The following is a 27,989-nucleotide window of genomic DNA, read 5'->3' as shown; positions in this document are numbered from 1 at the left end:
ATTTATGTCAGTTGTAGATCATTTCCAGTTGAAATGAATATTAATATTGCTGGATATGTTTATATACTACTTAGATTTATATTAAAATAGTCAACTAGCGCTAAAATAATATGATAAATAAGAATATAATAGGCAAATGGAATGTTGTAAACTGACACAACTAAATATTCCCAGTCAACTCCCATTTTATTATAGCCACTCAAGCTTAGTTGAAGAATATGAGTCACTGCAATGTGTTTTTTTCTTTTTGAACAAAAAACCCTCAAATTATACAAATAATCTGGGACTCAGTTAGATAAATTCTTCCCGCCCCAAACAAGAAAAATCTTAAGGATACTATCAAACAACTTTAAAATAAAAATAATAACAACCTCTAAGAAATGACAATAAAGTTGCCTTCAGGTCAGACGTGACATTGTAGTGCAATAGCTTTGATCTACCATCAGGAAAATAAATTAAATTCTTCTTCAAGCAAAGCTGCATCAGCTACCTCATCATTTTCAATACTCTCTAACTCTAAAATAATTCTTTTAAGCAAGAAAGCCTATATGATATAACATCTGTATATTTTTAACAATGCTATCTCAAATAATACATCAGATAGGCTTCTTTCAATTACAAACATAAACCCTTTTTCCCATCTGATGTTCTCATGACCTAGCTTGGAAAGATTATTTAATTTGTAAAGTGCTTTGATGTTTAAAGAATTCTCTAGGTGCTAATTATTAGCTAGGGCTATCATTAGATAACCATTCGATATTAGCAAAAACAGAAACATCAACTCTGGATTTTGCAAACCAGACATTATAGCCCTAACATAATAACTGAATATACCGTATTTTTCGCTCTATAAGACACACTCTCCCCCACCCACCCACCCGCCGCAAAGTGGGTGGAAATGTCTATGCATTGGTGTCAGTCCTTTGGTGAATAGCAGTTGGGCCGCCACAGCAGGGTCCTTTTATAGTGCTGAACCTCGTCTCTTCTGTCTCTTCCGCAATGCAGGAGTCAATAGGCAGAGCTGGCACATGAGAGGACACCTATTGTGATCCTCTCAGGCTTCACCTGATTTTTTTTTCTTGTTTTCCTCCTCTAAAGCTAGGTGCATCTTATGGTCAGGTGGATCTTATAGTGCAAAAAATACGGTAGTTCAATTCACAAAACATTGCTTTTATGTGATTGATTGAAACCATCCAATTTAGATTGTTTACCTCAGATCCTTAAGCCACTCAATCTGGAGTGTCTAACTCATCATAAGGACCTGCACCTTAAACTTACCAATATCTCTTCTTTTCCAAATTTCATTAAAGTATTTGTTATGTGCTTTCATCACAAAAAATATCCCAATGTTTGAAAATGTGAATTTACCTTAAATAGCTCAATGTTATTTCTATTTGTAATTTATTTTATTTTATTATTTATTTATTATTCTTATTATTTCTTAAGTGAAGAACAACATTTTGTTAGCCTAGGGTAGCACATATTTATGGTAATCTAAATGAGTGACAACAACTACTATTGTGTTGTACTATGTACAAAAGACAGATTTTTTTTCTTGAAGATGGGCAGAATTGTTCTTGACTGATACAAGAACTCTTGGAAAAAGAGGAACATTTGAAAACAAAGCTATACAACGAACTGGAATAACCCTAAATTATTAAATTAATACTATGTTAAGTGTAGAAATTTATAATTCCAAAGCATAATCACTTTAAAATAGAGTTAACCTGTCTCACTTAAGAGCATATAAATACCAAAGGCCGCAGTTTCAACAGCATCCTTCATGTTGTAAAATAAGTTACACTAATGCAATGTAAGTATACTATTTTATAACCAAATTTTGCAGCCCAATTCAATGCATTTTCTCAAATGGGAGTCACATGAGTTTACTGCAGACCTATTTCAAGTAAATTGCACTTATTTCAAATAAATGCAGTGTTAAAAGTATAGAAGGCAGTAATTTGAATATAGACAGTCTCCTAGAACTAAGACTGCAATTCCAAGCACACTTACCTGTGAAAAAGTCTCACTGAGCCTACTGAGACTGTTTACAAGTAGATATGCAGGGTTACATTATCTGTTACCACAAAGTATAGTTCTTCTCAATCTTCTTCACAATGTACAACTTCTAAGCATAACATAGCATACTAATCATTCATGGGAGCTTAAAAAATTCCTCAAAACCACTTTATTTTAACAGCCTACTTGGAGGCTTACAGCTGCAAACTTAAGGGATTTACTAAGGACATACTTCATGACCTGTAAGATGAGTTTAGTGTACTTTGTAGAACCCAGACACAGTATATTGAACTAGTCTGAAGGTAAAAATTTGCTGTGGCATTAAAGTCATATTCAGTTATATTTTAGCACAATACAAGATTATTGTATGCATGTAGATCAAGTGTTTAACTTCTACATAAATGTTATTTCATCCCCAATTTCTCCATTGGAAAATCCCTGCAATTTTACACAGTGTCACCCTGTTGTCATAAACATAATTGTGAGCACCAAACTGCAGATTAATAGCTGAGATGCGATTTCAGGAGCTGCTGTTGTGCAGTTACCTCATATTCATAAGCCCGTAATATTCAGTTGGGTGTTAGGATGCACTACACAGAGGGTTAATGCCAACATTCCAGTCTTTCTTTCTAGTAAGGATATGTAATAGCAATTATTCTTACTTTTTCCCTGGCTGAGTTAGGGCCCCTTGTCAATAGAGAAATGGGAAGGGCAGAGAGCACATTTTTCCCACAAAAGTAGACATTTCCTGATTACCTCCCAAATGTTTAGTAGATCTGTAAACATACATGAGATTTCAATATGCAGTAAAAGCCCCTTTTTTCCTGAATTCAGAGACAGACAATATTATACTGCAATTATAAATGGGAACAAAATAGTTCCATACTGAAGGACTTGGGGAATAATGCAGGGCATAGGCAAGCTTCTTGAAGAACAAAAGCTAGTTTAGACCAATTAATCCATGCAAATAAAGATGACAATTATACTAGAGAGCAAGATTGTCTCTATTTCATAGTGGTTTGGGGAGCTGTGTAACAATGTGAGACCCAAGAGACTGTTCACCCCTCCAGTGGGTGATGAAAGATGGAAATGGCCTTCAACTCTCCAGCACACGTATTTTCTTTCTTCTTAGAAGAAGAGCAGATATCACTGAACACAGAGCTAATCGGAGGAGCACAGGTTGCCCCATCCCAATTCTCACTGCACCCAGTTAGGGTTTAAAGCAGGAGGCTGCATTCCTCTGGAACGCAGTCAATGGCTATAAAACGGGAGAGCATGTCATTAAAAAAAATCATGGTGACAACAATAAACAGGTACTTGGATCAAACATGACACACTAGTGCAATAAAGCCCAATGTCAGAATTTCCTTGATTTTGACATGACAATTGGGCATTATCAGACCTCAGTTACTCTAATTATGTAGCCCATGGACAGTACGTTCATAATTTCAGCAGGAAAGGCAATGAGTCTGCCTTCTTGTTAAAGAAATATGCTGAGGTAGGGAAACCAATCATCTAACTTCAGTGAACAAGACCCTGAAAAGCAGCAAGCTGCATTAGGCAGTGATTTTCTCCCTAACTAAAGAACATGACCCATGATGTGGCATCTTTCATGCTGAAATCCTTTGCAGTGCCATTAGTGTAGCACCCAGAAAGGGAAACTATACTTCCCCATGCATTTTCACCCATTCTCACTTGCCAAGAGACCAGCTCCTCCAAGTGCTGTCCCAAGATTCACTATTATAGGATTAGGTATTCTGCACCTTCTCTCCTATATTAGAGGGCTGAGATCACAAGGTCTTCTTGTTTGGCAGGACTGGTCATATTTCCAGTGGGAGTGGAAGTCCGGATTTTGTTAGTGGTGAGGCATTCTTGGCTACTCATGCCTGTAGGAGTGAGGTCCATAAGCTCTCCAGAAGAACTCAGAGGGAAAGAAGGGGAAACAGATATGCCTGAGGAAGGATCTGTTGAGCCTGCAAATAACCTGGGGGGCTTTGGGACTAAATTGGGTTCATACTGTGCTCTTAGCAAGATCTCCTGGTCACTGACTGACTTGGGAATCTCAGCAAAATCACTGGTGCTGTCCGATACCATCATGCAGTAAATGTCCTGAAAGGAACTGCTTTTGCTGTCCAGGTTAAAGAGACTATCTATAAACTCTGCAAACTCCAACACTTGTGGGCTGGGGGCATCACTTAGCCTCCCATTTTGGAGGGTCAATTCTTCTGGAGTAAAGGAAATATGATCTGTATCACTACCCGCGCCTTCATCGCTGCATCGCCGCTGAGGAGTGGTCTCTCCACTGTTCTGCAGGCCCTCAGGAGGTTGAGTTTCCTGGGAGTGTTTGGAGAGGCTGTCAGCAGCAAGCAGTTCTGTCCGTGAGCTCAGAGAGGGGTTCTCCTCAGGAATTGCTGGATCAATATAAAAACAATGAGTTTCATCTTTTTCCATGACTGCATGGAGACTGGGTGAGCCACGGATGCTACGGAAACCAGAGGAACGCCTTGAATCAAAGCTATAGATGGATTCATTATCAGATAGGCTCTCCATTGTAGCAAGAGGAGCACGCCGGTCCTGCAGTTCTACAGACAGGCGTTCCTTGGTATCTAGTAGCAGGACCTCCACAGGATCCTTCTGCACTGGTGACAGAAGCTTGGTTTCATAAAACCCTTCCAAACTGATTTCAGTGTGAGCCTTAGTCCTGCAAAAAGAGAGTACAAATTATATGAGACTAAGGTAAGACTAGTACTATAATTTCCTGGAACAAGCTACAGAAGTGCATACAGAAGGCATGATTCTTTATGAAATTATGATATTCACCAACAGGATAGCAGGAAGGAATAAGATCACCAGCAGCCCTCGTAAGCCCTTCTAGAAAATCAGAGCCATATCCTTACTTAGTACTGCTGTTCCTTCTGTCCACTGTTATGTCTCCAATTCCAATCTGTACAGAAGGTCTACTAGGCAGGGGTTGATTCAAGAAGATTAATTCCGGGTTGAGGTCCACTTCTGTAGGACTCACCATCACTTTGGCTGCAGAAAGCAAAGCTGTTTTGCCCTTGTTGTAATTTTCCAGGACCTATGTAAAATAAATTAGTGAATAATAACTTTCCTGTATTTTCATTTCTGTTGAGTACTGTTAAATAAATGCTAAGACAAATGTAGATCATGTTAAAGTAGCCTATAACAGATCATGTGATTTGTAGTATAATTAAGATCTTACCAATGGTAAGATGGATAAGAAACTATTATACTCAGGGAAAGTACCAGCTCAATATAATCAACAGACATCCAACTTGTTGCTCAAATGACAATTGCTCTCCCTTCCAAAAATCTCCTTGCCAATTACAGTAAACAATGACATTCCAAGGTAATTTTCAGCAAGATATTATAGCAGATGTAAGTAAGTAAACGTAAGCACAGACCACTTTATCTTAGTCTGGTTTTACAAAAGTAATGCATTTGCATTACTCAGAACATGAGTTAAACGGAATGATTGTGTATATGATGGGTCCTTGATGCTCTCTGAGCTTGTTTTCTTGCAGACATTTTATTACCCAAACTAGGTAACATCATCAGTGCATTGTGTACATGTGTCTGTTTTGCAGTACATAAATGTAGAAGCATTCATGAAAACTTTGTTACATTATGTTCTACTCATTCCATATCTGTGAATCATAGAATCTACATTAGTTCTCCTCATCAAGACACTCAGCATGGTGTCTAATTGTTCACTCATCATTCAATCCCAAAACCATTGAATGATTATTACCTTGTTAAGACCCTCCATTACTACGTATGGCAGATGTTCATGTAGCATTGCTGGAGAAATTATCACTTCATTAAATGCCTTGTTGTCTCCCCAAATGGCAAAGTACGTAGGTTCTTCCTGATCACAGCAGCTGTAAAAGAAATCAGATGAGGCAGTCATTAACCATCACTTCTAATTTATCTTTTTATGAGGCTACTGTGTGATTTAAGCAGAGTAAACACAAAGAATTTATTCAAATCTTCTGCCTTGCCACTGCAGCATTTTCCTTACATAACTTTTTAATTCAAGAATCAGGATAATGAATAAACCATTTCATTGCATAACACTGCATTTTATTGTATAAGTATATATCAATATTATACAATGTATTTCCTTAGACACATGATTGTCAGTAGACATTAAGCATAACTGTACTGCAAACCTAAAAAAACTAATGAAAAAACATCAGGAACATGTCCATATTGTACTTCTTAGCTGAACTATAATTACTTCTAATTCAGAAATTCAACTTTGTAGCTTATCTTTCAACTAATAAAGCAGATACTCAGCTGGCTTTGTATTGTGAATAGATAGTGAATTGCCTTTGTTTCAGGACCTTTAAGTTCCGGTTAATTGAAATGACTAGTACCATTACCTGCAAACAATTTGGGTGGGTGTTATCTTTATTCAGCTTTACATTTTTTGGTTACATTTGGGGTAGGAGAAGAGGAGAGATAATTATTTAATTTTGTGGTATGTGTAGAACAGGGGTGTCAAACCCACATTGTCACAGCAGCGTCACGTGACATATCAGGACTTTTTTCCCCTTCCCTAAACTGGGCGTGGGCATGGCCAGTATGTGACGCATCCAGCCCACAGGCTGCGAGTTTGATAGCCCTGGTGTAGAACATGTAAAACAAAACCACAATTCCCTGGGAAGTAATAATGAAAATATATACAGCATCATCAATAAGCATCACCAATATTAAAAGTTCAAAGAGATATTTTGAAAAAACAGACCTATATTTTTTCATTCTAAAAACCTCCGATAACTTTGTTAGTCATTATTCCTCCACTTACCAGCACTGTTCAACAGGATGATTATGAACCACATGGATAATGTGCCCAGGAGGATAGAGAGGTGTGCTGGCTGACAGGGCAATAGTTAAGTCACTAGGATGAGTCCAGAGGCGGTTACTGGTTATTGAGTTCCCTTCAGGCTCTTCAGGGAGCTCAGACTTGGGTATGCATTTGGTTGCACCAACTATGATTCTCCACTATCCAAGGGGGAAAAAAAGTAATAAAGGAATATGAATTGTCCATTATTAAAAGCTAGCAGATGAAAGAAAACAGCAATCATTTTTTCTCATGGTTTTAATCTTTAAAGTTAGTGGGTGTGGGTGTGTTTGTGTGTATCAGAAGCCACAGTATCTCAGCTTGACAGACTGAACATTTTTGTCCATTTAGACTTAACACTGTGCCTTCATTCAACTATAATATGTTAATCAATACAATAGCAGAAATTCATCAACACAGTATACTACAGCTGAAACCACCTTTTGTGTAATTCATATGTTCTGTTACTCTTTCATCTATATTTACTGATTTATTCCAGAGAAACTGTGCTATGGTAGTTAAAATAATGAATAAGGATTATAGAGACCCAGGTTCAAGTCTACCATTAATCACAGAATTCATTAGATAATTTTGGGCCAGTCACTTTCTCTCTGTCCAATGTAACCTCAGAGGAGTTGTGAAAAATACTGGAAGAGAGGGTGCTATATAGTCTTGTGAACTCCTGGAGAAAAAAACAGGATATACATCTAATAAATACATATGTACATAGCACAATACTGTGCTAAGATGTGCATACATATTCTTTATTTCCTTAAACTTTAAAAAATATCCTGACCCTTGTTGTTGTTGTTAGTTGTAAAGTCGTGTCTGACCCATTGCGACCCCATGGCCAATGTTCCTCCAGGCATTCCTGTCCTCTACGATCTTCTGGAGTCCATTTAAGCTCACGCCTACTGCTTCAGTGACTCCATCCAGCCAACTCATTCTCTGTTGTGCCCTTCTTCTATTCCCCTCAATCTTTCCCAGCATTAGGCTCTTCTCCAGTGAGTCCTTCCTTCTCATTAGGTGGCCAAACTATTTGAGTTTCATCTTCAGGATCTGGACTTCTAAAGAGCAGTCAGGGTTGATCTCCTCTAGGACTGACCGGTTTGATCGCCTTGCAGGAAATGACCCTTAAGTAGGTTTAATGGTAAACTATCTCTCTTCAATGATGTATTAATACAACTGAAGTATTATGCAAGAAACACATCTTTAAATAATGTGTCAGTTTGAGAATAGGTCCAGTTAGGAATTCCAATACTTTTAAAACTAGAAAAGCAACAATAGGAATTCAATGGAAAATAAATGCAAAATGTACTGTACATGTTTAGAGAAAATTGATACAATGTTTGTTGATTGTCAAAATAAATAATTCATACTTGCAAGAAATACAATAATTCATAGAATGAAAAGATTTTAAATATCATTTTTTCTTTTCTTTTCCAGCTGCTTCCTGTTAAGTAAGTTAAGTACGTCTGTTCACAGAATACCTAAAGTAATTAGGTATTACTAAGCCTCATATTCCTGTAAAGTATATAAAGTTGGCTGTACACATGGTTACGGCTACTAGGACACTTTATATTTCTCACTTGGAATTACACATAAATCTCTTTAGAGGAAACACAGACCAAGCTATTGGAGTATGCATTGTACAGCTTCAAAAAGGCCTTACATCTTACACTGTGAAGGTCTTGGGCAGCCTATACATTTAATAAATGAATAAACAAAAATGAAAGCAGTATCAACTCTGTATTTTTTAAAAATAGTCCAATAATTTAACATGAAAACAATTTATGGATTAGAATTCTACAGCTGGATATGTACCATATCCAAAGTGTGAGGTTCTCTTAACAGGAAACTGCCAGCTAGGTTGGAAGGGGGGAGATCAAGCTAAGGCTTAGCTTTTGCATAGTCACAAAAGGCAAAAATGTGTCTGCCCCCAAGATCCATGAAACTTTATCAGGTTGTTTCCAGGGAAAGGCAAGTGACTCTGGGGAGATTCTTGTAATTTAGGTAGAAAACAATAAAGTTCCTTGCTTCAGCCATTTATGAGCAGCTCTGGTTGCTTGCACCTGACAGTTACAAGACAACTACAACCTACATAAATCCGAAACAAAAAAAATTTAAAGAACAGTTTTATAACAATTACTTTCATTTCAGATAGATTTGAAATTTGTTTACCTTTGGTTTATTACTTCTCTGCAAAACATCAAGAAGTTGCCGGCGAAATCCTTCCAATTGTGAGAGGCCAATCCTGAATGATAAAGAGTATCAGATGCAATGATGCAGGTTTAACTATTATGAGAATCATAAATAGAAAAGCAAAGAGAGATTTAATCAGATATAACTTACCCATGATAAGGACAAAGTATATAAACACCCTGGATTTCATCCATTATCATAAGATTTAAATAATACATACAATATATTTAGATACTGTATGCTACTAATAACCAAACAAGAGTTCAAGCACTTAGCAAATAACACTTGCTTACTGTTCAAAACATACAGTTGACCAAACATATGCAGGAAGAGTTACTATGCTCTCTAGGACATGAGTGACATTTTAGAGCTCACATTATAGGTGAACTAAGCAATAGTGATCTGAAACAGATCACTATTGATACTAGAAGATATAGACAGATTTTCCTTTACGAGATTATGAAGATATGCATCAGTATTTTTAATTCACAGATTTCAGATGTTACACAAATCAAATATAGGTATTAATATTTTTGCCTCTATTGGGAAAATGAAGTATGTTAAATGTGATTATTACTGATAGTCAGTTGAATCTTTTTTTCTGTAGCCATTCCTTCCTTCCTATATCCTGCATTTTTTGTAAGAGTCAAAAATAGCAATGTGGTGTTTGCCAATTTTTTGCTGGGAAGATTTGCTATACAATTTTCCCTTTGCATGGAGACTATCTTGTCTTCACTACAACTTCCATTATAGTGCTTGCTCATTGTCTTTAGCTGTCAACATTCCTAAAATAACTATGTGAGAATGATTGCTTCTGTGACTTAAAAAAAGTACTGTGCAAAGATTCATAACTGCATTCTAGCTACAATGACAAGGAAACTGAAAAAACAGAAAGTAACAATGCACACATCTGAAATGAAATACCATTCAGGTAAGCAAGGAATGATAATATACATAAAACAATAAATTGTACACAACTATAAGATGACACAGCTCACATAATACAAAGATGCTAGACAGAAGGAAGATGACAACACTCAGAGATCAAGATAAAGTGCATAGATGGGAGATGGCACGGAAGATATAGCCAGGAGATAATTCACAGATGTAAGATGGCTCAGGAGAAGTGACCTGGGAGAAAGTACAAATGTATAAATGACAGCATAAATAACTAAGGCGGTGCTACATATTTGTGCATATTTCACCTTTTTCAGTAATAGAGACAGTTGAGAGATTAAGAAGGGTTATGTCAATATCCAGTATATGGTAAAGTACAATATGAGTTTATGGAAAAGATACAGTTAATGGGTAGATAGCTGGAAAAAAAAGTCAAGGAAGAAGTATAAGAATGGTTGTTAAGTGGTAAAATGAAACTGATTTTGAGTGGAATTGAGACAAGGCATTATAGCTTAGTATAAATACAAGAAAAATGAAATAAAGAATTCCAAATGAACTGACTTGCCTGGGAACAAGGTCTTTGCCTAGCACAACTGCAGTCACAAATTCTTTGGAGTACTCCATAGCATCTTCGCTGTAAGAAAAGGATACAAGAAAATGATGCTAATATTTAACAATGTAAAAAAAAGTAAGTATAACAAGTAAGAAATCAATGCTCCAGATCAAGAGGCATGGTGGCTCAGTGGCTTAATGAAGCTGGAGATGGTCTCTGCTCCAATGGTTTCAGTCCTAGCACTGTGTAGCGGGGTAAGCTTTTGTCACTTGCCTCAACTTCTGTACGCCTAACATTTATGAGGTGATTCTAGGGAGAGGAGGGAGCCTAGGATACTGCTGCAGGAAAAGTAGCTCCCTTTCTTACTGATGCTAAACCAACTCGCCCTCCTGAGGTGCACCTTGGGAAGCACATGAGTGTAGCCTACAACAGAGCTGGTAAACTGGCAGCCAAACTACTACTCTGCAATAGCATTGTGGTCTCCTGGCTACTGTTACTACGCCACATAACAACAACAACAACAACAACACTTTGGAAGCTTTGCCAGAAGTTTAGATTCAAATGCAGAAAAAATTACTGGGAACACCAAGTTGACAAAGTTCTTGAAAACGAACAGGTTAAGATCCTATGGAATTTTTGGATCCAAACAATCAGATATTTGGCACACAACATGTGTGATGTCACTATTATGGGAGGGGGGAATTAATATTGCATTACCAGGTGATGCATGACTTGAAGAGAAACAGCTAGGGAAAAAAAAACACCAAAATATTGTGATTTGTGAATTGAACAATTGTGGAGGAAGAAATCAATGGTTGTACTAATAGTAATAGGAGTCCTTGGAGTAATACCCAAAGGGCTACCTAGATACATGGAAATTTTGAATTTATTAGACCTGAATATTCTGACTTTGCAAAAACACCACCTTACTCAAAACTGTCCATCTGCTCAGATGTTATTCTAACAGCATTTAGGTCCTTGGTTAGAATTTGAACTGTTTAGTTTTTACCAATCCCAGACTGTGAATCAAATTGAAGATTAAGTCAATAATGATGATGATGATTCAGGTCTGCATAATGTACTTCGATATCAGGAGAAAAGCAATTTGCAGAGAATTATAGATTATATAGATTATAGATTATAGATAAAATTTACTCCTGGGAATCCCAGTAGATCACCCATTTGCCAGTACACAGAAATGTATACTAAGATAGATACTTAGTAGAAATCACAAAAGAGAACTAATAGAAACATACGAGGTTACAGGAAAATGGAAAGTCAATGTTGAAATACTTTACACATAAGATTTTAGTTTGACAGAAGATTTGTAGAGGGAGAATATATATTCAGGAACCAAATCCATTAAAAAATTTAACTATCAAAGACATTAGACTGCCTGATAATAGGAAAGTACCAAGACCTAGTTGAAACACCAGCTGAACTGTTTAATATTGCAGAGGAGGCAATTCAAGTGCTAACATTTCTATGATAATAAATGTGAAACAAATAGAGATTGGAGAAGATCAATGTACACCAAAAAGAAAAAGAAAAGAAAAGAAAAAGGGAAATGGAAGAAGATCCACATATTACCAAACCCTCGAAACTAATTCTTCACACAAGCAAAGTTTTGCTTAAGAACTTAAAGAAAAGAATAGTGCCAAGTATAAAAAGGAAAATACCAAATGAAGAGGAAGATTTAAAAAAAGATAGGGATATAAGCTCAACAGCTAACATAAAAAAAAATAAGGGACAGAGAAAGGAAATAAATGAAAGATGTTTATTTTGCTTCATTGATCACATTATGCCAAATTGTGAGTTGCACTAAGAATATCATGTATGCCAGAACACCTGATTATTCTTCTGAGGAATATTTCTAAAGAATAAAAAATTATTGCAACCATACAGTGTGGAGAAACAGTGTTTCAGAATAAAGGAAAATAAGGTTTTATTGTGTTCCCATACCATTTAATTTGTACAACAAATATACAAATGGCAGGTCTGGAAGAGATGACGAATTCAAAATTGGAGGATGAAACACTAATAAGTTGGGATGAAAGTGAAAGGCTGAAAGACGTAATTATAAAGTAAAAATGGAAAATGAAAAAAGAAAAATAAGGGATAATGTCAAATATTAAGAACACATATAGAATTTTAATTTTCTTGGGCTGAAAAATAAAGTTGGATTGTAAGGAAAATAAAGAAGAGATTACTCCTAGGGAAGAAGATATGGATGGATACACTTAAAACAAAATCAAGAGTAATTCTATTTTGGTTATCTTCTCCCCGCCCCTCCCCCAATCTAAATAGAACACTTAACACATTGAAAGAGTAACAACATATTTGAATGATGGCTCTGGAGATCATTAGTATGGATACTCTGGACAGCAAAAAGAATCCATCAATGGTCATGAAAAAAGAATGACTGACTGTTCTGTTAAGGTGATAATCATACTCTGGCCTATATTCAAGTCATAAATTACTGCTACACATGCAGAGTCAAAAGAGAATATATGAAATGTAAGCAAGGTTGGAAAATTAGCACATCACAGCAAAGACTGATCACAAGTAACTGAAGCCTAATCTACAGTTGCTGGAATCACTGAACAGATGGCCAGGCATAGATTTAAATTACATAGGATGGGCCATCTCCTTTGAATGCAGTTTTGCTAACTGCTTAAGAATGTTTGTTTATTTATATGCCTGTGCATCTCTCAAATTCAATTCTGGGTGGTTAATAACTTGTTAAACTATAGAACCAAACAATCAGCAAAGACAAGGACAAATTGGCAGCCAAGGAAACCAGCAACAAACCCATCTGGGCTCCTCTAACTAAAAAAAGAATCAGGTCTTTTAAAGCTTTCAAAAAGGTCAATAGGGTCAGGATTGTTATGCAATGTTATGCAATATGGTATTCCAGAAGGCATCTGCTATGATACAGTCTCACAATTTGCGAACTATGTGTGTGTTATACACACACACACATCCTTTATTCTTGGGGGCTGGAATTTCTTAGGAATGAAGGGAAAGGGCAGAATAACAGAGTTGGGAATGAGCTTGGAGGTCTTCTAGTCCCGTTAATTCTATTTCCAGGAGGACTGATGGTCCAATCTCAATTTCATCTGGTGGCTGTGCCTTGTCCATTTGTTCTGAGCCATGTTATCGTTCTTTTCATTTTAGGATTTAACCAGAAGTAGGTATGACACATTAGCTAGCGTATGACACAACTTCATGATGGATGAGAAAAATCAACTGTGCTTGGCAAGGCTGTGGCAAAGAGAAATGGAAGGTAATGGATAAGGTGAATGAACAGAATCAAAGAGAATTCTGCTACAATGACTTTGCAAGAGCAGGGAATTATCAGCAGAAACAGGTTGCTGGATCAGGATAATTGAGGGTATGATAATACCTAATGAAGTAATTGACATGGAATGTAAAAATCCTCCTACTAACAGGGGAGTTTAAAAAGTTGGTAACTATTCTTAAAATGGTAAATAAAACCCTGAAACTATTTGCCAAAGTTTGGTGAGATCTCAGAGGTATTATCACTTCTTGTGATCTTGATGTATCCTAGGAATGCACTGCCTTTTTCGGCAGTTGCAGCTCATTGCTGACTCATAACTTAGAGTTCCTTATTCTCTTATTTTCTAAATATACTGTAGATACCTACCTTAAAAGCCCACCTGGTGGAGAATAAGCAAAGCACTTTAGAGTTGGATACTGTGGACGTAGTAGAAAGGACAAAATGGCTGCTGTGCCTGCTCCTAAGGAATGGCCCACTACAATTAGGCCATAATGTTTTGTTCCTCTGCCCTACAAAACAAAAGCCTTTTAGATATTTGAAGGATTAAGGTATTTCCATCTATTTATGCAGTTATCTACCATATCTTTTTAAACTAATTGTCTCAAACCACAGTGTAAAATGTATGTTTTAATTAGTATTGAAACAAGCATTTTTCTTAAAACACTATTTAAACATGCCATTTTGATAGTAACAAATTGCAATGTAACATTTAAAGAATGAAAAAGTGGGGAACAAAAGAAAAAAAGTGGCACTCAGGCTGATATTTTTTAAAAATAAATAGAATACCAAATAAAACAATACATAATTTCTTGCAATAACCAATGAGAAACTTCCAAAACATTCACAAATAAGACCTTTTTAATTTTAGCAAACATAATCTGTAATCTTCTAAAAAAATTGCTACAATTTGCTCATGAATTTTTTTTAAATACATAAATCAATTCCAAATGTTTTAACTTTAATTTAATTAAATTTAAATTAACTTAAATAAATGTACACCATTACTCTGAATTAAAATGATCTTTTCAATAACTATCACTCAGCTTTATAAAGGAAAAAACTCTTGTTTTCAGATGATGTTTTTGAATTTTAGTGGCAAATGTTTTCTAATAGCAAATGAAAAAGAAGTGTTCGGGGTTGCACAAAAGCCACCTGCAGGCAATTGACTATTTTCTCATATTCTAAACAGCATAGTTAGCATGAATGAGAAATCACATTATTTATGAGATGGATACTTGTGAAGGCTTCTTAATCAGTAACATTTTAATAAGTGATGAATACATTTTACTTTATTTTTAGCATTTGTAATAAGGGACCTTTTCATCACATTTTAATGGTTTCAATTAATTCATTTGAAAAGGTGTGTATAGTTAATGAATGTCAGTAATATTTTAAAATTATAAATTGTTTTTAAATTTTTAAAAAATTGTTTCAAGTAATTGTTCTTAGAGTAGTGGAAAATGCTGGACATTTTTAAATTGTAGAAGTATTTCAAATACTTTGGACATAGTGTTCAATAGTTAGTAGCAAAACATGGAAGTAAAACTCTAGTTTATGAACATATTGCAATAAAACAAAAACTTACTAAATCACGGCCAAAAGCCTGAGACAACACCATCTCTTGCTCCAGTTTCTTTTTTATATATTCAGCAGATAGCACCATCCCCTAAAAAGAAACAACAAAGAAAACAGAAAATGTGAGTTTTAACAAAGTTAAAACGCTGTACCAGCATTTTAAAAATTAGACATTAATTCAAGTGACTGAGGCAATGTGACTCTTTCCTTCTTCAGTAAAATGGGAAATCCAATGTTGATAAAGGATCAAAGGGACAGATTACACTGAGCACCACTTCTAAAGCTTAGTAGCTCATATTAGTTTGAGTAAGGGAAATCAAGATTTCTTGGACTTCCCTAGAGATTGAATCAATGGGAAAAGAACTTGGGAGATCTCTAAAGGAAACAGAGAGACTTTGATGAAATAGTTTCAGTTCCAATCCAAACCCTAGCCTGTTATAATTTTGTCACTCATCGCCACTGTGTTCATGTTTTCTACATTTTAATTTACATTCTTTTTTAATTATTCTACATTTATGGTATAAAATTTGTTCAGTACTATACACTGCCAGGTGAAGCATAGTATGACAAGTAATATATATGTGCTTAAATAAATGATAAGATATCCCTGGCAGAACTATAGCTAAAGCGTTTTTTGTCGGTAAGCAGAGCAACTTAGAGACAAACTCCTATACCCAGATAGAGAAGCACTCTGCCTCATCCTAACCCTCTCTGACACCTTTCTATATGGCACAATGTTGCACTGCAACATTACAGTTTATTACAGTATGCTTGTATAGTATGCTACTGAGTCTGTCAGGGACTCCAGACAATTTTCAACAATCTAGAACAATTAAAAATCTATAGTTGTGTATCAACAAAATATTCACAGTAAGAACTGCAGTAATTTAAGATACTCAAACACAATTCTGGTAATTTTACAAGCTAAATTAAAATATAACCATTTTCAGTAAACGATCTGAATGATCAGAAAAAAAATCCTAATCCTAATAATTGTTCTATTTATAACTGAGTTCCACCATTATCTGGGGCCAGTTCAATTAATGAGAAGCAGTTCCATAGGTCTAGGGTGGTGGTAAAAGAAAAAGCAACACAAGCATTGGCCTAGGATGAAAGTGAACCCAGCAAATGTAAATTGGACAATCAGTGAGATGCGGAACTGTGATGGGATATGATTTTGTTGTAAGGTTTGTGGGTACATTTATTTTGTTTATACGGAATATTACTGTAAACTGGTTAGGAATATTGTGCATAATACGGGTATCTACATTTGCTAGATAAAAAGCCTCAGTGCTTTCACTTCATGAAAGTGGGAGACAATATATCTCTTATATGGCATGAATATATTAGTTCAATAGATTATGGCTGGTAAGGCAGTCCTCCATAATGTTAAGCCATAGAAGGCTTTTTCAATTTAAATCAGCGCTACTGATAATACCCAGAAATCTGTTAACAACTAAAACAGATCTTGAAGATATGTACAGCATGTCAAGACCTATACCTGGACCGCTGCATTCAAGACCGTTTGAAGTTTTTGAGTGCTAATCAAAATTGTCTCAGCTCTATGCCGATAGATGAGACACGCTGCAGATCTCTGATCTCATCAGTCAAGAAATTCTTAGTAGCAGGGTCCAGGAGAAGAGCCTTCTCTGTTGTGGCCCCAGTCCTTTGGAACACCTTGCCCGCTGAGATTGGCTCCTGCCCTCTTGACCTTCCATAAGTCCCTGAAGACTTGGTTCTGTAGTTGGCTGGGGGGGGGGCGCTAATGGGGGAGTATCACACTGCAGGTGGTTGATCAACTTCCCATCTTTTAGTTTTAGTTGTATAGTGTCTGTATTTCATTGTGATTTTATACACTGGTATATATATTTATGGTTTCGATGTATTGCTGCCCAGATCTGCCTTGCAGAGAGATGGGCAGCAAACACATTTAGTAAATAAAAAAACAAAATGCATTGAATCATTTATTTTCAGTGTGTTTTAGGAATATTAGGAATGGTATTTAAAACTGGGAAGTTAGGTACTTAACTGGGAAACTATCTGCTAATAATGGGAAGAATCAGAAAGAATGGGTATACTCTGATATATGAATCGACTATTATAATTCAGATCATAAATGTTACTTTTTGCATCTATAAAATGGCAACTCATTTTAAAAAAATATAAATCTATTCTATATCTTTCAAAAGGATTTATGAAGTGATAACAAGGCCTTCCACAGGATAAGGATTGGAAAAAGCTATAATAGAATATGCTTACCAGATGGAATCAATTATCAAGACACAAGAATGCACTGGCTGGCATAAGAATGTCAAATTCCAAAGATGGAAAATGTAATTTAAGATTTGTGTGAGTGCATTCAGCAGATGTCACTTGAAATGGTGATTTGTAATTGCTTATACATAATCTTTTCAGATTTACTGACTATAGAGCAGAGGTCAGCAGATCTGCAAAATCTTTATTATTTTTTAAAAGAACCTGGTTATCGGTACTGGTAACCTATTGGCACCTGAAGATTCCTAGCTTTTTTTAAAAAATCTGCATGATGTTAACATATTTTAACTTAATGAAACTCAAAGCTCTTCCACTCATAATCTATTTTTAGAATCCCTCCCCTTGCTTCCAGCACTGTCATTCAAGATGAGGGAAAACTTCTTTGGTAGTAAAAAGTTCTGGCTGAGCCACCACAAATCATCCAGAGAAAGAAAGCAGTTCCTGACTTACACTTGCACTGTAATACTGTCAAATGTTTTATCATTTGTAAACTATTGTACATATGCTTGCTTTTCTTACCTCAGGCTTTTATAATTTTTGGCTTAGTTTTTCCTACTTTTTTAATGCAACAAAGCTTTCTCCAAAAGCAAACAGAGTAATGGATAGGTAGGTTTGCATGCAGATGCATCTTCAGATGATGTACAGTGACATCTTTGGCATCCTGGTGTCATAAATGCTTTTATAGCAATAGCACTTATATACCGCTTTACAATGCTTTATAGCCTTCTCTAGGCAGTTTATAGCATATTGTCCCAAACAATCTGGGTTCTCATTTTACCCACCTTGGAAGGATGGAAAGCTGAGTCAACCTTGAGCCTGGTGAGATTTGAACTGCCAAATTGCAGTCAGCTGGCAGTCAGCAGAAGTAGCCTGCAGTACTGCATTCTAACCATTGCACCAACATGGCTCTAAATTCTGTTCTTGCCATATTTGTTAGATATACAGACTCATTACATTCAACTTTTATTGCATATTTCAAAACACAGTATATTCAAACAAAATAAATGAAACATTGATCGGCAGTATATCCACACATTCATTTTCCATAATCCAATGTAATAAAGGTATTTCTAATTATTAAGCATATCAATATATAATAAAATATTCTGCACTCCTTGGAACGTTAAAATTGTCTTCTGTTACAGAATTATATTTCATGTTCCATCAGTCTTTAACTGCCAGTTGTTTTTGGGGAGGACACCAATTTGAATGAAAGTAACTTTCAACAGCTTTTTATACCTTTTTCAGTACTAACAGATTGCATGCTGTGGCTTTCATACAAGGGGTAAAAATAATCTTAAATTATATATTCCAAGAGAAATTTTAAAGGAATGATTTGAAATTATAGTGCATATATTAACCAATTAAAATCAAAAGCATTCTATAAATACCTTGTGTCCAAGCCATGTTCCGTGATGACCCTCCACAGGGAGGCGCTCAGCATCTCCAGTCAAATCAGTCAAAGCATCCTTTGGGGTGAGGAGAAAAAGACTTGCACATTATGAGGCTTAGACATTGTTACAAATCTTATTAATACACTTGCACATTAGCAGATTTCTAGGATCAGAGCATGAAAGTGAGTGAAAAAAACAGGAAAAAAATTACCTTTGGTGATAAAGTTCCTCGAATGCTGATGACTACTTTCTTCTTTTCGTGATCTACAGCCACGTAGAAGGGGGTTTCATAAACCTAAAAGTAATAAAGTATATTACAATATTTAATGTTTATAGTGGTGTCTTCAAGTTAGTGCTGACTCCTTGGACAACTTCCTGCAGCTTTCTTGGTAAGGTTTTGGAAGTGATTTGCCATTGTCTTCTTCCTCGCCCAATGTTATCTAGCTTTCTTTGTTCCTAAGGTGGAACTAGAACTCATGGTCTCCCAGTTTCTAGCCCAGTGCCTTAATGACTATACCAAACTTGTTCTTTCTATTTAGTCTTACCTAAATGCCATGCATTTTCTTTCCTAATTAATTTCTGGTAGAGAAGCAACATTTTTGAGCTAATTCTGTCAGGAATTTATAATTTTACACCTGATAAAGAGAATTCAGATTTGTCAGCTCCATTATTTTACCCCAGGTGGAAAAGTCAAACACATATTCTTATACTGATAATATTTGTTGGGGATGAAATGGGAAGGAAAGTAGGACTGAAAGAAACAATGGTAGGGCCAGAATCAAAGCCATAGGACTACTTAAGATTGTTTGAGGCCTCCCTTTTTCACTTTTTGGCATCTGCTTTTTCTCTCCAAGACATTAAACATAGAAAAGCAATCAACAATGCTTACCAAATCTGTGAAATGACCTCTTACATAAAGGGTTTGAAAGCTGCTTTCCTATTCTTACCTTAGCACATTTCTCTGAAACACTTTAGCAGTATTCTCCAGCACAAGTTATTTCTCATATAGCCCTTACCGCATCATGACATGAAGTGTACACAATGTCCACAGAAGTCATGTTTTCATCAAGGAAATGGCGTCGAATGGCAATAGTATTGCAGCCACAGCAATTATCTTCCTCAATGGTGACACCAGGTGCATAACGGGGCCGAGTAGTGCAGAGGCAACAGCAACTTTAAAAGAAAGCATCAATCATGGAAAGAAAAAAGAAAACAATTCACACTACTTCTTTTTACACAAAATTCCACTTTAGTGTTTCATAAGAAAGCTCTAAAACTATTAGACTTCAACTGTCCAAAATTGTCATCTTTTTCTCAGTACCCTGGAAGTCAGCTTTAATGGCAAAATGCTTCTAATCCTAACAACGTTTTTAGTTTGAACACATGAATAAATAAATGCTCATCTCAGCTATTAGTATGCTAAGGTTCCCCTTGTGTGTATTAAAAAAAAAAGAGACAAAGGATTTCTACTGCAGATAGCAAAACAAAACTTTAAATGAATAGCTTGCAATGGCCTTTTAGGGATTTTATGTAGGGAGTTTATATTATGTTATGAATATTTATTAACTTAATTTATAGCCCTTCTTTATGCTCTGATATGTACCTAAGATCCAAAGTAAAATTAGTAAAATTAGAAATGAAATACAGTTTATATTAATTTCTAAACAATTGCCAGTAGTTAATACATAATTGAGCACTGATTCATGTGATGATGGTTACTAATTTGAATGACTTTATCAGATATATTCATGTAGGACGGGCTATCAAGGGCATGTGAAAACCTAATGTTAGGGTTACAATAGGAGCAATATCCTGCCAAATAGATCAGTGGTGCGAGAAAGATGTATTCATGTTCGTTGTTTGTGAGCTCATTAGGAATATTTGTGGTCAGAGAGAAAAACTAAATGCTGGCTCAATTCAGAACTCTGTTCTTCAGTTCTAAAAAATAAATCAAGTCTTCACAAATTTTCTGTATGCCAAGGGTATTTATTGTCCAAACATGCTTCCATTCTAAAGCTGGGAGCAAATATATTTTTTTTTTAAAATGAATGAATGAATGAACAGATAAAAATAACAGATAACAGATAATCAGAGTTGGAAGGGACCTTGTAGGTCATCTAGTCCAAGCCTCTGCCTAAGCAGGAGACCCTACACCATTTCTGACAAATGGCAGTCCAATTTCTTCTTGAAAGTCTCAAGTGATGACGCTCCCACAACTTCCAAGGGCAAAGTGTTCCATTGATTGATTGTTCTCATTGTCAGAAAGTTCCTCCTTATTTCCAGGTTAAATCTCTCCTTGTTCAGTTTCCATCCATTATTTTCTTGTCTGGTGTACAGGTGCTTTAGAAAACAGCTTGACCCCTTCCTCTCTGTGGCAGCCCCTCAAATATTGGAAGACTGTTATCATGTCTCCCCTGGTCCTTCTCTTCACTAGACTAGCCAAGCCCAATTCCTGTAACCGTTCTTCATATGTTTTAGTCTCCAGTCCCCTAATCATTCTGGTTGGTCTTCTTTGTACTTTTTCTAGAGTCTCAACATCTTTTTTATAATGTGGGGACCAAAACTGGATGCAGTACTCTAGGTGTGGTCTTACTAAGGCTTTATAGAATGGTATTAGTACCTCACTTGATCTTGACTGTATCCCTCTATTAATGCAACTTAGGAATGGCAGATCCAAGAAGCAAAACAAAACACACACACAGACCTCAATAAAGGAGGAGTGCATGAGGAGACAGAGGAAGAAAAAAAAATAAAGGAGATAATAAAGTAAAAGACATTTAAAACAATCTGGATCAATACTTACGAGCAGGATCTGGCCAAGCGACAGAGTCCACAGGTAGGCTTCCTCATCAAATACATGGGCCAACCATAAGCAGCCAAAGCAAAGAGCATATAATAGCATACTTCTTTATATCGCAGCATCTCTTGCTGAAGGGAATAAAAGAAATATGGCATGATGCCATGCTTAGAAATAACTTCCTCTCACTTAGTTATCAAGAAACTATAATTTCTGATTAGGTTTTCATAGTCTATTTGATCTTTCAATTAAGCTCCAAATAGCCACTTCCAGGCACTGTTTGATGGAAGAAGCCTGAGATTAGCACTCTGGGATAGCTGCTGAGTGGATGAGAAATTATGACTTCCAGCTGGAGAACCTTATTATTGCGTACCCTAGCTAAGAAAACTGATTTGTAACATGCGATCTACTAATAAGCCAAGTTCCTAACCCTTAACTTGATTCTGGCTTGTTTGAACAACTAAACGAAGTTCATGCATTTTTACAAAATGAAGCCCTCTGATTAGTTAAAAGTGGAAGCAAAACCTAAATAGTAATAATAAGATGCAGTGCAGTCAAAACTAGATTGGGCAAAGGTATTTCCCCTACTGCTAAAATATTATTGAATGAACTCATGTGTAACTCCAAATATTTTTAGAGACAGAGAATTTGTAAGAATTGGAATCAAAAGTTGGAATACCCTGTTTTAACAAATGAACGGTTAAAAGAATATTAAGATATCATGATCTTAAAATGAGACTAATTCAATGACAGATTTTTTCTATATTTATTAGATACTGCATAAAGCTTTTCAAAAGAATTGGCTATCAACTTCATTATGCTGTAAGTGTAAAATAATGGAAGAGACACTTATGTATTCATGCCACACTTATACAATTTGGGTTTGTTTGTTGATGATTTTGAGAAGAGTGCTGTATAGTTTACACGTGCAAGTTGAAATTACGTACAATTTTTATTTATTTATTACCAAATGAAGAACTCCTGATTTATGAAGTGTGGAATTTACCAGAACATAACATTCTTATATGATAAAAAGACAGTGCTACACAGAATCCTGGATTGACGATGTGGATTTGCTCACTGATCATAAATTAGTTCTGTGTTGATGTAATGGAAAGAGATACCATTATTTTGAGTGGTAAAGCTTCATGAAATGTTTAAAAACAGCTGTTTTCAAAATATGCATTCTGTGTCTTTTTTCTTAATTTTCTTCACTTATGTATCTTTTTTTGTATGCTACAGCAATAAAAATGTCTACATTTGAGGTTTATAGCTTTAATTCAAAAGTATTACTTATTTAATAGTGTAAGACTCACGAAAGTCCCAGAAAATTTCAAATGTTTTTATTACCCAGGTATAAACAGTGCTATAAGAAAACAGACTTTAGTGGTCAATTCATTCGTATATATAACTCATTTGTACAAATAACTGTTTACAAAAAATGGTTTACCTATTCTCAAAATGTGGCCCATTTTCGTGCCCTGAGACCCTTTCAGGCCCCCCGAAAAACAAAGAAATAATTTAAAATTTCTCAATTTTAAATTGTAGTACAGTAAATATAATTAAAAATAACCCATAGATCAAAACTCTTTGGGGCCTTTTTACTTCTTGTCTATATTTTCAGGTACTGTGGAGAATAGGTATATGGAGAATAACCCCCGCTTCTCTGTGATAGCCCATCAAGTACTGGAAGGTAACTATCATGTCACCCCTATTCCTTCTCTTCAATAATTAGACAGACCTAGTTACCTTAACCATTCATCATACGGTTTTACCCTCCAGACCCTTTATCACCTTTGTTGCTCTTCTTTGCAGTCTTTCTAGGGCATCAGGATCTTTTTTGTATCGTGATAACCAGAACTGGATGTAGTATTCCAAGTCTGGCCTCACTAGTGCGGAATAGAGCAGTGCTATCACTTCCATATTCTTGATGCTATCCCTCTGCTGATGCATCCTAGGTCTGCAGTGCTTTTTTTTTTTTTGCATCTGCAGCACAGTGCTGACTCATACTTTAGTGGTGGTCCACTAGGATACATGGATCTCTCACACAGTTACTACTGCTGAGCCAGATACCACCTATTCTTAACTTGTGCATTTTATTTTTTCTGCCTAGGTGCAAGGCCTTACTTTTCTCACCACTGAACTGCATCTTGTTAGATAGGGCCCATGCTCAAGTCTGTCAAGATCCTTCTGACTCTTCAGTCTGTCTTCTAAAGTTTTGGCAATTGCCCCCAGCATGGTATAGTATGTAAATCTGATAAGGTCCCCTTCTGTCCTCTCACCTAAATCATTTATGAAGATGTTGAAGGGGTATCCTACTACATGCCTACTACATAACCCTAACCCATCACCCAAGACTAGGCACGCACACCCCCAACTATTCAAACTACAACTGGCCTTAAATGCAAGCTATTCAATGCAAGAAGCCTTATAAATAAAATACCTGAATTTCTCCTCTTACTAAATACGGCTAAATTCGACTTCATATTTGTCTGTGAAACATGGCTCAATGCATCTCTCCCTGACTCCATTACCTCAGTAAGAGACTATTATGTTTACCAATCTGATCGTGAAATCCATAGAGGAGGTGGTGTTTCTATCTTCTATAAAAAGTCCTTACATCTAAAAAACATCCAAGTTACCCAAGAGCTTGCTCTTCCTGAGACCATTATCTGTGAACAGACTTTAAATATCACATTTTGGTTCTTAGTATGTTACGGAGCCCCTGATTATGACATTGAACATGTAAACAAGCTAAATACACTACTAACATGGGCAGCATGCTGCCCACACACTTTTATCTTTCTTGGTGACTTCAATCTATCTCATATTAACTGGACCCTAAACGAATGTACAACTGAACCCATACATGCAACCTTCTACTATGCTGCAACAAATCTGGGACTGGAACAACTACTAACCAACAATACTAGGCTTAACAACTGCCTCAATCTCATCTTCTGCAATAGTTTGAATTCAATTTACGAAATACAAATTAAAGAACCCTTTTCCAACAGTGACCACAACATGATTGACTTTTGTCTCAACATACGTCCACACAAAAATCATCACAATGACAAAATCCCCAATTATAACTTCAAAAAAGGCAACTATGATCTTATAATCAACAATCTCTCTTCCCTTGAATGGCAATTTCTATTCACTGGATGCAATACTGTTGAAGACCATTACAACATATTCTTACTAGAAATCAAAAGAGCCATCAAACTATATGTACCAATAACAACTCCCAAAACCAGGAAAAACAGATTACCCATAACAATAAGGAAGCTTCAATCCAAAAAGAGATCACTTTGGTGAAAAAACAAATCTGGTCACGTTGCCAACTTCAAAAACTGATGAAAACATCTATGTTACCAGATAAAAACTGAATGCACTAATTATCACATTAAACAAGAGGAAAACCTTCTACGCACAAATTTCACCCGTGCTTTCTACAATTTTGTAAACAACAAACTAAAAGACTCAAGGTCCATCCCACCCCTGAAAGTACCTAATGGTAAAGACTGCAACAACGACACCATCAAAGCAAACCTCTTTAACACATTATTTGGCTCAGTATTTGTAAACAGCAATGAATCAAGCCCAGTACTTCCTAGTCGAACCACAGACAACTACAATGATCTAATGCATATCGATTTTACAGAAGACATTGTTGAAAAAGCACTGCGCAATATAAAACCATCCCTATCTGTTGGACCAGACGGAATATGTGCCTACTTCTTAAAAAAGCTATCCACTGACATAGCCGAACCTCTTAAGCATAATCTTTGGAAAATCTTTCAGGACCAGCTCCTTGCCAAAGCTATGGTCACAAGCCACAGTCATCCCCATCTTCAAAAAGGGAGACCCCAGCCTAGTTGAAAATTACAGACCAATCTCCTTATGCTTCGTCACCTGTAAAGTCATGGAATCAATTATTAACCAATCCATTATCCTCCACTTAAGAGACAAACAACCTACTCTCTAAAAAACAATTTGGTTTCAGAAATCTGAATCCCTGTAATCTGCAACTCTTACACTGCAAAACATATGGACTACACAACTCTGTCAGGGCAAAGCAATAGACACAATCTACATAGACTTCTGTAAAGCCTTTGATTCAGTGGTACACGACAAACTACTACTAAAACTAAAATCTTATGGTATCTCTGGACAACTGCATAACTGGAAAGAAGCATTCCTGTCAAACAGACAACAAATGGTCAAAATTGGGAGTGTCCTATCAAATTCTGTAGCTGTCAACAATGGTGTTCTCCAAGGCAGTGTTTTAGGACCAACTCTCTTCATACTCTACATAAATGACCTCTGTGATCATATTAAGAGCAACTGCTTTCTCTTTGCTGTTGATGTAAAGCTATTCAACACCACAGACAATACTACTACCCTCCAAAAAGACCTTGACTATGTATCAGAATTATCAATCAAATGGCAACTTCAAATCTCAACAAATACATGCTCTGTTTTACATACTGGCAAAAAAATATACATCAGAAAATAAAATACAAACTGAACAGTCAAGACCTTGTTGAGGATCCAAACTCTGTCAAGGACCTTGGAGTACTCATCTCTAATGATTTAAATGCTAGAGCCCATTGTAACTACATTGCCAAAAAGGTATTAAGAGTTGTTAATCTAATCCTACATAGCTTCTTCTCTGGTAATATCACACTACTAACTAGAGCATTCAAAACATTTGCTAGACCTATACTTGAATACGGCTCATCAGTCTGGAACCCATATCATGTATCTGATATTAACACAATTGAAAAAGTCCAGAAATATTTCACAAGAAGAGTTCTCTGCTCCTCTACTCATTGCAGAATACCTTATATCACCAGACTTGAAACTCTAGACCTAGAAAACCTAGAACTACACCGCCTTCAATCCGATCTAAATATAGTATATAAAATCATACATTGCAATGTCCTACCTGCAAATGAATATTTCAGCTTCAATCATAACAATACAAGAGCACACAATAGATACAAACTCAAGGTTAACTGCACCGAACTTGACTGCAGAAAATACGACTTCAGCAACAGAGTGGAATACTCTACCTGACTCTGTGGTTTCTTCCCCAAACCCCAAAAACTTTAACCTTAGACTGTCTACTATTGATCTCACCCCCTTCCTAAAAGGCCTGTAGGGGGCGTGCATAAGCGCACCAATAGTGCCTACCATCCCTATCCTATTGTTTCTTTTTATTTTTCTTATAAATAGGGAGTATTCCAAACTATGTTTATTCTTATGGATGTATCTTGTAAGCGATTGACAAATCAAATAAATAAATGCTTTCCTCCGTGTAGATGTAGTGTCATTGAGGACTACACATTGAATATGATTGATCAGCCAGTTGCGAATCCATTTAGCGATGATGCTATCTATCCCACATTTTTATACCTTATTAACAAGTAGGCTGTGATCTACTTTGTCAAATGCCTTCCTGAAGTGTAAATAAACTATATTCTGATATCTCTCCAATCCATTCATTTAGTCACTTTGTCAAAGAAGTCAGTAAGGCTTGTCTATCATGATCTTTGTTAAACAAACCCATGTTGGCTTCCAATAATCACCTTGCTCATTTCAAGATGCTTGCAAATCCACTGCTTATCTTTTTAATTATTTTCCCAGGTACTGATGTCCACCTGATTGGTCTGTAATTTCCTGGATATATTTCCTCCCTTTTTGAAAATTGGAACCTTATCAACTCTTTTGTAGCACTCTGGCAGTTCTATGGAACTCCAGGAGCTTTGTATTGTATGTAGGAGCATTCTACGGAGTATTTATTTCAGGTTAGAAGATTTCAATCTTTCAAGAGTTACATGGTACCTCTTTTAAAGAACTGACCAACATTAGAAGGAAATTTCAAAACACAATTAGGGTATAGCAATAACTCTCTGATACATCAAAGAAACTGAAAAGAGAATCACAGAAAACTGATGACAAAAAATACTCAGTGGTCCATCAAGTCTGTTCTTTGTTTTGTTTGTTTGCATTTTCTTTTTAATTTATTAATTATTTTAATTATTAATTATATTTATTTTTGTTTGATTTTATTAATTAGATTTACTTACACTTTGACAGTA

At 36.0% G+C, this 27,989-nt stretch overlaps 1 protein-coding gene across 7 annotated transcripts in view; it reads right to left on the bottom strand.

The window, feature by feature from the left end:
• Positions 1-2,173: 2,173 nt before the first annotated feature.
• The window catches only part of DAGLA (diacylglycerol lipase alpha), a 104,951-nt gene continuing 79,135 nt past the window's right edge, over positions 2,174-27,989 (bottom strand). For all 7 annotated transcript variants that reach the window (XM_087920845.1, XM_026720111.2, XM_087920846.1 and 4 more), the window contains 12 exons: positions 21,886-22,010; positions 20,099-20,255; positions 19,294-19,377; positions 19,080-19,157; positions 15,425-15,505; positions 14,206-14,348; positions 10,551-10,619; positions 9,068-9,140; positions 6,851-7,047; positions 5,792-5,921; positions 4,917-5,098; positions 2,174-4,720 (listed from right to left, as the gene is read on the bottom strand). In XM_087920845.1, the coding sequence (XP_087776971.1) occupies positions 3,796-4,720; positions 4,917-5,098; positions 5,792-5,921; positions 6,851-7,047; positions 9,068-9,140; positions 10,551-10,619; positions 14,206-14,348; positions 15,425-15,505; positions 19,080-19,157; positions 19,294-19,377; positions 20,099-20,255; positions 21,886-22,010 (2,244 nt within the window). In that variant the 3' untranslated portion in view covers positions 2,174-3,795. The remainder of the gene's footprint in view (positions 4,721-4,916; positions 5,099-5,791; positions 5,922-6,850; positions 7,048-9,067; positions 9,141-10,550; positions 10,620-14,205; positions 14,349-15,424; positions 15,506-19,079; positions 19,158-19,293; positions 19,378-20,098; positions 20,256-21,885; positions 22,011-27,989) is intronic.

Source organism: Pseudonaja textilis, chromosome 1, assembly GCF_049901715.1.
Source record: "Pseudonaja textilis isolate UNSWEBS1 chromosome 1, rPseTex1.2, whole genome shotgun sequence".
NCBI classification, from domain to species: domain Eukaryota; kingdom Metazoa; phylum Chordata; class Lepidosauria; order Squamata; family Elapidae; genus Pseudonaja; species Pseudonaja textilis.
The sequence above is the reverse complement of the archived record's forward strand: the minus strand, read 5'-3'. Positions and strand labels throughout refer to the sequence as shown.